General features: G+C 38.3%; 1 protein-coding gene across 17 annotated transcripts in view; it reads left to right on the top strand.

Moving 5' to 3' along the window:
• Window positions 1–14,840, top strand: part of PIAS2 (protein inhibitor of activated STAT 2) — a 99,125-nt gene that overhangs the window by 64,053 nt on the left and 20,232 nt on the right. For all 17 annotated transcript variants that reach the window (XM_015103712.4, XM_015103710.4, XM_015103709.4 and 14 more), the window contains 3 exons: window positions 793–953; window positions 10,094–10,227; window positions 12,519–12,690. In XM_015103712.4, the coding sequence (XP_014959198.3) occupies window positions 793–953; window positions 10,094–10,227; window positions 12,519–12,690 (467 nt within the window). The remainder of the gene's footprint in view (window positions 1–792; window positions 954–10,093; window positions 10,228–12,518; window positions 12,691–14,840) is intronic.

The following is a 14,840-nucleotide window of genomic DNA, read 5'->3' as shown; positions in this document are numbered from 1 at the left end:
AAACACAAATGACCCTTAGAAGCTATAAAAAGCTCAGCTTTACTTAGAAGTGTATTACAAAACTATAAGGGGGTGTTTTTCACCTGTCAGAGTGGCAGAGGTTAAAGGATTCAAGAATTGCTATATTGATAAGGTTGAAGGGAGCCAAGCACGTTAATATATGTGTATGTGTAAATCAGTAGGTAATTTCTGTGAAAGTTAGTTTGTTATTGGGACAAAAATCACAGATATACTTGGACTCAAAAGTTTTCCTTCTAGGAATTTATCCTGTAGCTATCTATTACAGTATCATCTGTAGTGATAAAGGATTAGAAAAAGTTTAAATATAAGTACAGAATTGTGTGAATTGCATGCCACCATTTCTGTGAAAATATTTTTTAAAAGACACGCTTGATTATGCATAGACCATCTGTGAAAGGACATGCAAGAGATGGATAGCAGTGGTTCCCTTTAAATAGGGGAAGAGATGAAAAAGAAACATGTTTTCATGTTTTAAAATATTTATTTTTAATTGAAGGATAAAGCTTTAAATTTTTCATTTTATATGTATCTTTTTCTACCTGTGATTTTATAAGTTTTGCTTTCTTTCAGAAAGTGAAATGGTCTTTTAAAAATTACAGCTCTAGCAGTGAATACAAATAAAGTATATTGGAGTCCTGATGGAAATAAATTCTGGCTTGAATTTCTTTTTCATTTTGTTAGGCTTGTATGACTTCTTCAGATTTTTGTGACTTTTGAGGCTTTGTTCTCTTTTCTGAAATGACTTTCCATGTTGTCTTCCCTGTCGTCTAGTTAGGGAAAATGAGGCTGACAATCCCATGCCGTGCGGTGACTTGTACACACCTACAGTGTTTTGATGCTGCCCTTTATCTGCAAATGAATGAGAAGAAACCCACCTGGATTTGTCCTGTGTGTGACAAAAAAGCTGCCTATGAAAGTCTAATTTTAGATGGGTAAGTATATCCCAACATAATACTTAATTATACTCAATCTTATTTTTAAACTGTAGTTAATGGCCCTTCTATCTTTACATTATTACGGTGTTGGGGGCAAGAGGGTGAGTAGTTTCCTTTTCTTTTTGCTTTCCATGATCATATTTCATTACCTATAGGAAAGAGGGTAAAATCCACTTAGTGATGTCATTTTGCTTATCTAGAACTAGAAGAGCAATGAAGTCTCTGCAAAAACATACTAATTAAGTGGTAGGGTAAATAGAGTTGTGTTATGCAGCGGGTAAGTTTAAAATGGGAATTCACTTCTAGGTTTTTCTGACAGTGGAGCCCAAACTCTTAGCAGTATTGCTCATATTGTGTATGTTGAAATTAAGGAAAATAATACAACCTAATTGTTAGTAATGTATATGTATACATTATCATTTCATTCAATATAGAGTGAAAAATAACCTAGATCTTTAAAGATAATTCTGCAGCATGTTTTTTAAGTTTGAAAAGAGTATTTATTGTAGAGAGGAATGAGACAGTAAAGAGTGATGGGACTTTTTCTGTCTGTAAACTTTTACTTTTTAACTTGTTTTGAAATAATTTCAAACTTAACAAGAAATTGTTAACAGTAGCATAATGTGTCAGTTGTTAACGTTCTGCCATTTTGTTTTATCACATTCCCTCCTAATTTATATGTATTTTTGTGTGTGTGTGTCTGTGTATATAGAGAAAAAGATGATTATCACTGTTCTTAGAAACTTTTTGAACCATAAGTTATATATTTCATGCCCTTTTGCCCATTCATATTTTAGGGTGTGCTTCCTGAATACTTGACATTGTGTTGTGGGTATACTGCTTATCATTAATGTGTTTTAGAGAGTTCCAGAGATTTTATTTGAACAAACACTAGTTTTTTTGTCAGAAACTTCAAGATTTCATTTTTCCCTCTTTTCATTCATGCAGTTCTTTATTCTGTTACGCATTCCTTCATGAATTCTTTCAACAGCATACATGCTAAATACTAGCCATGTGTCAGGTCTGAAATGGAGACAATAAAGAATTGTGTAGTAACTGTTAAGTGCTGTGAAGGTAAAGAAGGAAACTATGTGAAGAGAACTAGGGATGGGGAAGAAACTGACGGTAGGGAGTATGTGATCGCATTACTACAGCCTACCTGCTTGTTGGTCAGAGGTCTCACCAACACTTAATGAATGTCATCTCTTCATAGGCTTAGGACACTGCCTCCATCATTTGGAATATTTTTATACACAAGTGTCATTTCTGTGCTGTTATTTGTGCTGTTGATCAAAGTATTGATCACTGTAAAACTTTTAATTATTGGATTTTTGTTATGCATTAATATCTCTTAGGCCATATGAATCAGAATTTTCTTGACCATCATTGCAGTTGGCTGTATTCACCTGAATGAAAGTATTTTTAAATTACACGAATCTTGTTTTGATTTTGATTGGAATTTTGTTTTTCATATAATTGGGAAAAATACATATTTAAAATTTTACATCTTCTAAGGAAGGTAGCGTTTTTCCTCATTCATTTTTATCAGTTTTATTGTGGTAGAAGAACTATCCCTATTTAAAGTGTACAATTTGATACATTTTGACCAAATATATACCTGAAATATCATTAAAATATAACAGATACATCTGTCACACCTGAAGTTTTCTCAATTCTTTTGGGACTCCATGGACTGTAGCTCACCAGGCTCCTCTGTCTGTGGATTTCTAGGGAAAAATACTGGAATGAGTTGCCATTTCCTTCTCAGGTGATCTTCCTTACCCAGGGATCAAACCTGTGGCTCCTGTATTTGCAGGTGGATTCTTTAGCACTGAGCCACCTGGGAAGCAAGGTGGCTGGAGAAGAAAATGGCAACCCACTCCAGTATTCTTTCCTGGAGAACCCCATGGACAGTATGAAAAGGCTAAAAGATAGGATGCTGGGAGATGAGCCCCCTGCAGGTCTGAAGATGTCCAGTAAGCTACTGGGGAACAGTGGAGGGCAGTTACTAATAGCTCCAGTGAGAATGAAGCAGCTGGGCCAAAGCAGAAATGACACTCAGCTGCGGATGTGTCTGGTGGTAAAAGCGAAGTCCAAATCTATAAAGAACAGTATTGCACAGGAACCTGGAATGTTAGTTCCATGAATCAAGGTAAATTGTATATGGTCCAGGAGAAGATGGTAAATTGTATATGGGCCAGGAGAAGACTGAACATTGACATTTTAGGAATCTGAATTTTCAGATGACTATTATATCTACTACTGTGGTCACGAATCAGTAGAAGAAGTGGAGTAGCCCTCATAGTCAACGAAAGAATCTGAAATGCAGTATTTGGGGTACAGTCTCAAAAAGGACTGAATGATCTCAGTTCGTTTCCAAGGCAGACCCTTCATTATCACAGTAATCCAAGTCTGTGCACTAAATACTGACACCAAAGAAACTGACATTGACCAGTTCTATGAAGACCTATAAACTTTCTAGAACTAATAGTAAAAAAAGATATGCTTTTCATTGTAAGGAATTGGAATGCAGAAATAGAAAGTCAAGAGATATCTGAACTAGCAGGCAGCTTTGAAGTACAAAATGAAGTACGTCCGTGGAATTCTCCAGGCAAGAAATTCTGGAGTGGGTAGCCATTCCCTTCTCGGGGGATCTACCCGACCTAGGGATCAAACCCAGGTCTCCTGCATTGTGGGCAGGTTCTTTACCACTTGAGCCACCAGGGAAGCCCCAAATGAAGCAGGACACAGGCCAACAAAGTTGTGTTAAGAGAACACACTGGTCATGGCAGACACCATTTTCCAACAACCCAAGAGATGACTCTAAACATGGACATCTCCAGATGGTCAGTACCAAAATCATATTGATTGTTCTTTGCAGCCAAAGATGAAGAAGCTCAATACAGTCAGCAAAAACAAGACCTGAAGTGGACTGGCTCAGATTATGAGCTCTTTATTGAAAAATTCAGGCTTTAATTGAAGTAGGGAAAACCACTAGGCCATTCAGGTATGACCTAAATCAGATTCCATTATGATTATACAGTGGATGTGACAAGTAGATTTGAGAGATTAGGTCTGGTAGACAGAGAGCCTGAAGATCTATGGATGGGAGTTCCTAACACTGTACAGGAGGCAGTGACCAAAACCATCCCCAAGAAAAATAAAGAAGGCAAAGTGGCTGTCCAGCGAGGCTTTACGAATAACCTAAGGAAAGAAGAGAAGTTAAAGGCAAGGGAGAAGGGGAAAGGTAGGTAGACCCAGCTGACCGCAGAGTTCCAGACAATAGCAAGGAGAGATCAGAAGGCCTTCTTAAATGAACAGTGCAAAAAAAAACAGAGGAAAACAACAGAATGGGAAAGACTAGAGATCTCTTCAAGAAAATTGGAGAGATCAAGAGAACATTTCATGCAAGGATGGGCACGAGAAAGGACAGAAGGGGTAAGCACCTAACAGGCAGAAGAGATTAAGAGGAGGTGGCAGGAATATACAGAAGAACTATACAAAAAAGGTCCTAATGACCCAGGTAACCATGATGGTGCAGTCCGCTCACCTAGAGCTGGACATCTTGGAGCGTACAATCAAGTGGGCCTTAAGAAACATTACTACTGTTTTCCAATGTGATGTACTATTTTATATTCCCAATAGCAGAGCAATAGTTCTTGGATTCAGGCTAGTTTATCAGGGTTTTCTTTTATGTCCTATGCCTTTGATATCATACTAAGATATTTTCCCCTAACCCAGGGTCACAAAGATTTTCTCCTTGCTTGCTTTAGAAGTCTTTTCATTGCATTTTACACTTAGATGTCTTGTCTGTTTCAAGTTAATTTTTGTATATGGTGTGAGATAAAAATGAGGGATGTAGCTTCATATTTGTTTTTGGCATATGCTCATGCAGCCGCTCTGCCACGCTTGTTGAAGAGATTGGCTTTTACTCACTGCACTGCCTTTGCATTGTTTTTTCAAAAATGAGTTTGCCATATGTGTGTGGGTTCATCTTTGAACTTTATTCTGTTGATTTGTGTATGTTTATGTCAGTATTGCACTGTCTTAAAATCAGAGTAATATGAGACTTCTAATTTCTTTCTTAAAATTATCTTGTCAATTATAGACCTTTTGCATTTCATTGCACATTTTAGAGTGAGCTTGTCAATTAGGAAAACCTGTTTTTTTTTTTTAACTTGTATAATGTTGAAACTGTAGATCAATTTAGGGTGACTTCTCAGTATTGATTCTTTTAATCTATGAACATGATATATATCTATTGATTATTCAGTTCAGTTCAGTTGCATCCAGCTCTTTGCGACCCCATGAACCGTGGCACGCAAGGCCTCCCTGTCTAGTACCAGCTCCCAGAGTCCACCCAAACTCATGTCCATTGAGTCGGTGATGCCATCCAACCATCTCATCCTTTGTTGTCCCCTTCTTCTCCTGCCCTCAATTTTTCCCAGCATCAGGGTCTTTTCCAATGAGTCACATCTCCTCACATGAGGTGGCCAAAGTATTGGAGTTACAGCTTCAACATCAGTTCCTTCCAATGAACACGCAGGACTGATCTTCTTTAGGATGGACTGGTTGGAACTCCTTGCAGTCCAAGGGACTCTGAAAGTCTTCTCCAACACCACAGTTCCAAAGCATCAATTCTTCAGCACTCAGCTTTCTTTATAGTCCAACTCTCACATCCATACATGACCACTGGAAAAACCATAGCCTTGACTAGACGGATCTTTGTTGGCAAAGTAATGTCTCTGCTTTTTAATATACGGTCTAGGTTGGTCATAACTTTCGTTCCAAGGAGTAAGCGTCTTTTAATTTCTTGGCTGCAGTCACCATCTGCAGTGATTTTGGAGCCCCCCAAAATAAAGTCTGACACTGTTTCCACTGTTTCCCCGTCTATTTGCAATGAAGTGATGGTCTGGATGCCATGATCTTAGTTTTCTGAATGTTGAGCTTTGCTGCTCCTACTGCTGCTAAGTCCCTTCAGTCGTGTCCAACTCTATGTGACCCCATAGACGGCAGCCCACCAGGCTCCCCGTTCCTCTGGATTCTCCAGGCAAGAACACTGGAGTGGGTTGCCATTTCCTTTTCCAATCCATTTAAGCCAACTTTTTCACTCTCCTCTTTCACTTTGATCAAGAGGCTCTTTAGTTCTTCTTCATTTTCTGTCGTAAAGGTGGTGTCATCTGCATGATTGAGGTATTGATATTTCTCCCGGCAATTCAGCTTGTGCTTCCTCCAGCCCATCGTTTCTCATGATGTACTCTGCATATAAGTTAAATAAGTAGGGTGACAATATATAGCCTTGACGTAATTCTTTTCCTATTTGGAACCAGTCTGTTGTTCCATGTCCAGTTATTACTGTTGCTTCCTGACCTGCATACAGATTTCTCGAGAGGCAGGTCAGGTTGTCTGGTATTCCCATCTCTTTCAGAATTTTCCACAGTTTATTGTGATCCACACAACCAAAGGCTTTGGCATAGTCAATAAAGCAGAAATAGATGTTTTTCTGAAACTCTCTTGCTTTTTCCTTGATCCAGCGGATGTTGGCAATTTGATCTCTGGTTCCTCTGCCTTTTGTAAAACCAGCTTGAACATCTGGAATTTCATGGTTCATGTATTGCTGAAGCCTGGCTTGGAGAATTTTGAGCATTACTTGACTAGCATGTGAGATGAGTGCAGTTGTGTAGTAGTTTGAGCATTCTTTGGCATTGCCTTTCTTTGGGATTGGAATGAAAACTGACCTTTTCCAGTCCTGTGGCCACTGCTGAGTTTTCCAAATTTGCTGGCATATTGAGTGCAGCACTTTCAGAGCATCATCTTTTAGGATTTGAAATAGCTCAACTGGAATTCCATCACCTCCACTGGCTTTGTTTGTAGTGATGCTTCCTAAGGCGCACTTGACTTCACATTCCAGAATGTCTGGCTCTAGGTGAGTGATCACACCATCGTGATTATCTTGTTCATGAAGATCTTTTTTGTACAGTTCTTCTGTGTATTCTTGCCACCTCTTCTTAATATCTTCTGCTTCTGTTAGGTCCCTACCATTTCTGCACGTATTGAGCCCATCTTTGCATAGAATGTTCCCTTGGTATCTCTAATTTCTTGAAGGGATCTCTAGTCTTTCCCATTCTGTTGTTTTCCTCTATTTCTTTGCATTGATCGCTGAGGAAGGTTTTCTTATCTCTCCTTGCTATTCTTTGGACTCTGCATGCATTGAAATGGATATATCTGTCCTTTTCTTTTTTGCTTTTCACTTCCCTTTTTTTCATAGCTCTCACAGTAAGGCCTCCTCAGACAGCCATTTTGCTTTTTTGCATTTCTTTTCCATGGGGTTGGTCTTGATCCCTTTCTTCTGTACAGTGTCCTGAACCTCCATCCATAGTTCATCAGGCACTCTGTCTATCAGATCTAGGCCCTTAAATCTATTTCTCACTTCCACTGTATAATCATAAGGGATTTGATTTAGGTCATACCTGAAAGTAGCTGTTTTCCCTACTTTCTTCAATGTAAGTCTGAATTTGGCTATAAGGAGTTCATGATCTGAGGCACAGTCAGCCCCTGGTCTTGTTTTTGTTGACGGTATAGAGCTTCTCCATCTTTGGCTGCAAAGAATATAATCAATCTGATTTCGGTGTTGACCATCTGGTGTTGTCCATGTGTAGAGTCTTCTCTTGTGTTGTTGGAAGAGGGTATTCGCTATGACCAATGCATTTTCTTGGCAAAACTCTATTAGTCTTTTCCCTGCTTCATTCTGCATTCCAAGGCCAAATTTGCCTGTTACTCCAGGTGTTTCTTGACTTCTTACTTTTGCATTCCAGTCCCCTAAAATGAAAAGGACATCTCTTTTTGGGTGTTAGTTCTAAAAGGTCTTGTAGGTCTTCGTAGAACCGTTCAACTTCAGCTTCTTCAGCATTACTGGTTGGGACATAGACTTGGATTACGGTGATATTGAATGGTTTGCTTTGGAAATGAACAGAGATCATTCTGTCGTTTTTGAGATTGTATCCAAGTACTGCATTTCGGACTCTTTTGTTGACCATGATGGCTTCTCCATTTCTTCTGAGGGATTCCTGCCTGTAGTAGTAGATATAATGGTCACCTGAGTTAAATTCACCTATTCTAGTCCATTTTAGTTTGCTGATTCCTAGGCTGTCAACGTTCACTCTTGCCATCTCTTGTTTGACTGCTTTCAGTTTGCCTTGATTCATGGACTTGACATCAGGTTCCTATGCAATATTGCTCTTCACAGCATTGGACTTTGTTTCTATCACCAGTCACATCCACAGCTGGGTATTGTTTTTGCTTTGGCTCCATCCCTTCATTCTTTCTGGAGTTAGTTCTCCACTGATCTCCAGTAGCATATTGAGCACCTACCAACCTGGGGAGTTTATCTTTCAGTGTCCTATCTTTTGCCTTTTCATACTGTTCATTAATTAGGTCTCAGTAATATTTGGTAGCTTAATATTGGTCTTGTGTGCCTTATTTCAGATTTATCCCATTATTTAATGTTTGATATGGTATTGGTTTTTCTGTTTCTCCTTGTTATATGGAAATGTAGTTGATTTTTGTCTATCTTGAAACTGCTAAATGCATTTTGTAGTTCTAGTTGTATTATGGAGAACACAGAATGTTCTATATAGAAAAGTTAATACTTTGTGAATAAAGGCAGTTTCACTTCTTCCTTTTTAATTTAGATGCCTTTTATATTTTTGTCTTGCTGTCTTGAACTGACTAGCCTGTTTACATGATGATTTGCATTGATTGATTTTCAAACATTAAACTAACCTTTCATTCTAACCTCACTTGGTCATGATTTGCTGTGTTTTATATTTATTGTTGGGTTTGTTTTGCTAAATTCATGAGAGAGAGCGGTCTGTTTTCCTGTAATGTCTGTTTTTACTATCAAAGTAATGCTGGCCTCATGGGATTTCCCAGGCGGCGCAGTGGTAAAGAGCCCTCCTGCCAGTGCAGGGGACACAAGAGGCGTGGGTTCAATCCCTGGGTGGGAAAGATGCCCTGGAGGAGGAAATGGCAACCCAGTCCAGTATTCTTGCCTGGGAAATCCCATGGACAGAGGAGCCTGGTGGGCCCCAGTTCATGGGGTTGCAGAGTCAGACTCAACTGTGCAACTGAGCACCCACACAATGCTGGCATTAAAGGTGAGCTGGAAAGTCATACTGTGTCTCCTCAGATATTTGGTAGATTTTCATACTGAAGACATACGGGCCTAGAATTTTCTTTTTGGTAAAGTTTTTACAAATTCAGTTTCTTTAACAGACACAGATTCCTTGGGTTATCTATTGCTTTTTGAATAAGTCTAAGTCTGATTAGAAGTTTGTCAGTTTTATTGATCTTAAAGTACCTGCATTTTGGTTTCTTTTTTTTTTCTCTATTTTATTTTTTTCCTATTTTGTTTATGTTCTTTGTTATTTTCCTTCTCTGGTTTATTGTTACTTTAATTTACTTTTTTCTAGTTCTTTTTAGTTAGAAGGTGAAGTTCTTGATTTGCATCCTTTTGTAATAGAAAATTGTATGCCTTTAATTACCTTCTACAGATTTTAGTATATTTTCATTTCCATTCAGTACAAAATACTTCCTGAGTATTTTAATACTATCTTTGTGTCATGAGTTGTTTTGTGTAATTTCCATATATTTTTCTGAAGTTGTTTTCCAATTTCATTTCATTTTGATCCTGTAACATAATTCATATGCTGAGTTATTTTCAATTTATTGAGACTTTGATGTCCCTATTTCTGCCTCCTTTCCCCATCCCTGTGATCCTTTTTGTTGGTAATCTTATATATTATATTTTGGACAGTAATTTTTGTGTTTGCTTATGTGTTATGTTGAGGGTTGTTTCTTTATTGCAAGAATGTTCCAGGTGTGTCTATTTTTGTTTAATCACTGATTTTTAAGGTGATACTTTGTAAGTCACTTAACTCTTTTGTTGCCTGTTAAGGAGATAAAGCCTAAGAGGAAGGAGGTGATAATAGTTGCTGTAAAGTGTGAAGTATTAAAACACCAAGCAAACAAAAAATACAAAATACCTTTTGTCTCCAAGGTAAAATGTATTACTTTGTTATTTCACCTTTGAGCAAAGCCATGCAATTACGTTTCTGTTCTTCTTACTTGGTTTATAGGCTTTTTATGGAAATTCTCAATGACTGTACTGATGTGGACGAGATCAAATTCCAAGAAGATGGTTCTTGGTGTCCAATGAGACCGAAGAAGGAAGCTATGAAAGTATCCAGCCAACCATGTCCAAAAATAGAAAGTATGTGCAGAATGGCTGCAGAGAAGAGTGAGACGCATGTGCTGTTGTCTGTAGCGTTAACCTTGGCCGTTAGAGCGACTGTTTGCAGTTCAGTGTGCTCAGTTTACCTTCTGATTGTTACACATCTGATTTCTCCCAAATGATTTTTCTTAAGACATGTGCAGAGGTTTATAGCACATTATAGTCAGTCTTTTCATAGTATATTTTTCATACATAAAGTAACCATCTAAATCATCTTATTTTTTATTGAGGTATAATTGCTGTACAATATTATCAAAGTTAAGGTGTGCAATATAGTGACTCATAATTTTTAAAGGTTATACTCCATTTATAGTTAATTGTAAAATATTGGCTATATTCCCTATGTTGTACAACATACCCTTGTAGCTTATCCTGAACCTAATAGCTTGTACCTCTTGCTTCCCCACCCCTCTAATGCCCCTCTTCTCTTTCCTCTTCCCACTTGTAACCACTAATCTGTTCTCTGTATCTGCGAGTGTGCTTCTTCTCTGTTATATTCACTCGTTATATTTTTCAGATTCCACATACAGGTGATTTCATATAGTATTTGTCTTTCTCTGTCTGATTTTTTTCACTTAGCGTCATGCTGTCCAGGTTCATCCATGTTGGTGCAAGTGGCAGAATTTTTGTTTGTTTTTAATGTCCGTGTGTGTGTGTGTGTGTGTGTGTGTGTGTGTGTGTGTGTGTGTGTATGTGTAGGTACACACCATATCTTCTTTATCCATTCATCTGTTGATGGACACTTAGGTTGCTTCCATATCTTGGCAGTTGTAAATAATGCTATTATGAGCTTTGGGGTGCATGCATCCTTTTGAATTAGTGTTTTTGTTTTGTTTTTCACTATACACCCGGGAGTAGAATTGCTGGGTCATAGGATAGTTCTGTTTCTAGTGTTTTGAGAAACTGCCGTATTGTTCCCCATTGTGGCTGCACCAGTTTACATTCCTACCAACAGTAATCTAGAGTTACCTTTTCTCCAGATCCTCACCAATACATTGCTTGTAGTTTTTAGAGTCATCTTAATATGTGGTGCTTGCTACAACATGAAAATGGATAGTTTTCCAGAATTGTTTTTAGAGTATCTGTTGGAGGAACCCCAAGTGGACATGTGGTTAGAGAGGCTGCACTTTCCATTAATGGAGGGTGGGGAAAGATGGTCATAGGCTAGTTGGTTTTAAAAAAAAAAAAGGTGAGTTCAAAGCTCATTGCTTTGTGGGAAGAAATATGAGCCTGAGTTACACTTAGCTCAGCCTTCAGCTCCCTGTGATGTCCGTGCTGAGTGGGGAAATTCAGGGCCATCTGAGAAATTGAAACCTGTAGGTAAACCTAGTTTCTTTTTATCTGACATAGTCCACTCACTGAGTTCTGTGCTGACTGTGTTTCACATTCTGGCAATGTGATGAATACTAGGTGTTCAGAGTAGGAAGAGAGGAAAAAGTAAAGGATTTTATGTCAGTATTAATCATTCTCCTGTGTTGTTACTGAACCCATGGGAATGATCAAGGTTTCCCTCATATATGAGAAAAATAGTGATTTAATTAGTTGCTTCTGCTTTTCCATTATCAAGTAGTATGCATTTTCTACTAAGTAGATTGTAGAGCATATTTTCTTTGAAATAGTGAGTTAACATATCGTGTAAGACTATGGAAGTGGGCAGAAAGAAGAACCTAAGTAGGTAATTGGTAAGAAAAACTTTGAAGGTCTGAGTAACTTGTTAAAGTGAGATAGTTGGGGTTTTTTCCAACTGATATTATTAAGGTGAACATTTTATCCATTTCTGGCTTGTGGTGAAGAGCTTCTGTATTCTTTGATATAAGCAACTGCTTTGTTAGAATGGAAGTGTTTGATTCTGACTTAATACTACCATGTCTGTGAGAATACACAGCCAGTACAGCCACATACTCTTGTCCACGGCCAGAGACCAGCTCCTTAACTCCAGAGGTCTGTCTGTAATGTGAGTCCTCACCAGAGGAGATAGTGTGAGGAGCAGGATCTACAGAGATCTACTGGCAGTACTGGGGGGATAACTTGGCAGATGCCATCTGAAAGAGGTTTTGGTCTTCTCACAAGGCATTGTGATCCCTCTGTCTCCTAGGTAAGCAATCATTTTATAGCTGGATGTCTGAAGTTAGAGAGTCTTTGTCCATGGGGCAAGTATGGACTTTATGGGCTGTGTATTCTCCAGGACAAGCTGCACAGTTTAAAACTTATGGTTCGACCTTGTGTTACACCTCTCACTTTCTTTCCCCCCCTCTGTTCCCTCCATGTAGCTTCAGCTGTCCTCAGTAAGCCTTGTGCAGTGACTGTAGCCAATGAGCCAAGCAAGAAGAAAGTGGATGTCATTGACCTGACAGTAGAAAGCTCTTCTGATGAAGAGGAAGGCCCTCCTGCCAAAAGGAAATGCATCTTTATGTCAGAAACACAAAGCAGCCCAACCAAAGGGTTTGTGAATTTATAGTTCACTATTGTTTATTACACTTGGAACTAACTGTTCCTGGGTTAGGTTTGTAAATGGCTCTTGGAGAGTGGCATAACCATAGAGGGCCACTTTCATTTGCATTTTATTCAGTTGAAATATTTTCAAATGAGTATGTTGTTCATGGGGAAGCAAATTTTGATGAAGATGATATTCCTATCTTTGGGAAGTGAGGGTTGTAGTCTTCTCATGTCTAAATATTTCATATTGAACACTTCCTGTTATTTTCTTGACTCTCTTTGTAAGGAGTAAATTTGGCATCACAGACCACCGTGAGGAAGTGGAGTGTGTGGAGTGTGTAATTGGCAATCTGACCAGGATGGATTCTAATTTTGACACCATTGCTTACTCGTTCTGTGATCTTGGATGAAATACTTACCTTGTTTGAGCCTCCTTTTCCTGTTCTCTAAAATGGGGTTAAATAATGCCTACCTCATAAGGTTATATTCAGGTTTCAATAAAATAATGAAAGAGCTCAGCCTGATTCAGGCCCATGGTAATTTTCTCAGTAAAAAAATCATTGCCTTCCCTTCTCACCCTCTCCAAGGCACAGTGTGGGCAAGTAAATGTGGTCTAGCATTTGTGGCATCTAAGTGACAAGTTTAAGTAATTAGCAATAGATACTTCTGAGAGATTTTGGAACCTGCAGGAAAGTAGCAGAGGGTTCTCTTGATATCCCAGGAGCATATTATTTCAGACTGGGGTGTGCCAGTCTTGTCTTTTGACCTCTCATTGCACTTCTTTTCTCTAATGGCTTTATTGGGGTATAATTTACATACCATAAAATCCCACATCTGAAGTCTTGAGTTGCACAGTTAAGTGGTTTTAGTAAATTCATAGATACACAGTTATCATCACAACTCAGTTGTGAAATACTCTCCACACCCAGTAAATGTCTCTCGTGTTTGTTTGAGTTAATCCCCACGCACACTCCAGTAGGCAACCATTGATCTTCTTTTTATTGCTATAAATTTGCCTTCTCTAGGCATTTTATACAAGTGGAGTTACATTCTCGGTGCACTTTTGAAACATTCCTTTTTTACAGCTAACTTTTGAAACCAGGAGAATTAAAGCTTTCTGTGCTGCCGCCTTCACTGTTAAAATACTTGGATTTCCAGATGTGATTTCCACATCACAGAGTGCGTTCTTTTTCTTAGTGGAACTGAAAATGAAATAAGTATTTCAACTGGGATTTTTTTTCTGGGATGCTGATCATTTATGGTTTCTTTCAGACAATTTAGTTGGCACTTCTAGAATTTAAATGATAAAAAATGAAAATAGAGTTTTGAAATATTTGCTGGCTTAGATGTGATATTTCCAGAGTTTACTCTCTAATGAAATGCTTTAGAACATGCTGGAGAAATGTAGGTTGCACAGTATATAGTTAGATATATATAGTTAGATGGATTCACACCAGGTTGAAGGGTTACTGTCATCTTGGAGGGTGTCTCTGGTGGCTCATTGTAAGGGTCATCTGAGATGACCTTACCGTGCTGAGGAATCAGGACAGTTCACACCTGTGGTCAGCTACCACAGAGATAGATGTTGAGTCTCATCTAGGTTAAAAAGAAAAAACCTAACATTTAGAGTATAAGATGGAAATTTGTGACCAAACCAGCAACACGTGAAAATTTTGGTTTGAATTGTTTGTAAAGTGCAGCTACCCCGTTCATTCTGCGAAGCTGGCATAATTCTTAATACCCATACTTGACTGATACATTAACAGCCAAACAGGAAAACTGTTATGAAACTGGCTTACATTAGGAAGATCAATGAAAATTCTGAATTCGATCTTAGTAAATTAGTTAATAATATGTTAAAATGGCATCCTTTAATACCAAGTAAAGTTTATCCAAGAATGCTTTATAATTAGGAAATACACTGATAAAATGGATCTTGTCATAGACAACTAGTCAGCTCTCCACATCTGTGGATTCTGGCAACTGTGGATCATCAGAAATGGCTAGAGGAAAATTCTTTTCTTTAAGTTTCCAAAAGCAGGAACTATTGTACATAGCATTTGCATTGTATTAGGTATTATAAGGTATAAGGTAATCTAGAGATGAATTAATTTATGGAGGATGTGCAAACACTACAGTATTTTAGGTTAGGGACT

The sequence above is a fragment of the Ovis aries genome, chromosome 23, assembly GCF_016772045.2.
Source record: "Ovis aries strain OAR_USU_Benz2616 breed Rambouillet chromosome 23, ARS-UI_Ramb_v3.0, whole genome shotgun sequence".
Taxonomy (NCBI): domain Eukaryota; kingdom Metazoa; phylum Chordata; class Mammalia; order Artiodactyla; family Bovidae; genus Ovis; species Ovis aries.
The sequence above is the reverse complement of the archived record's forward strand: the minus strand, read 5'-3'. Positions and strand labels throughout refer to the sequence as shown.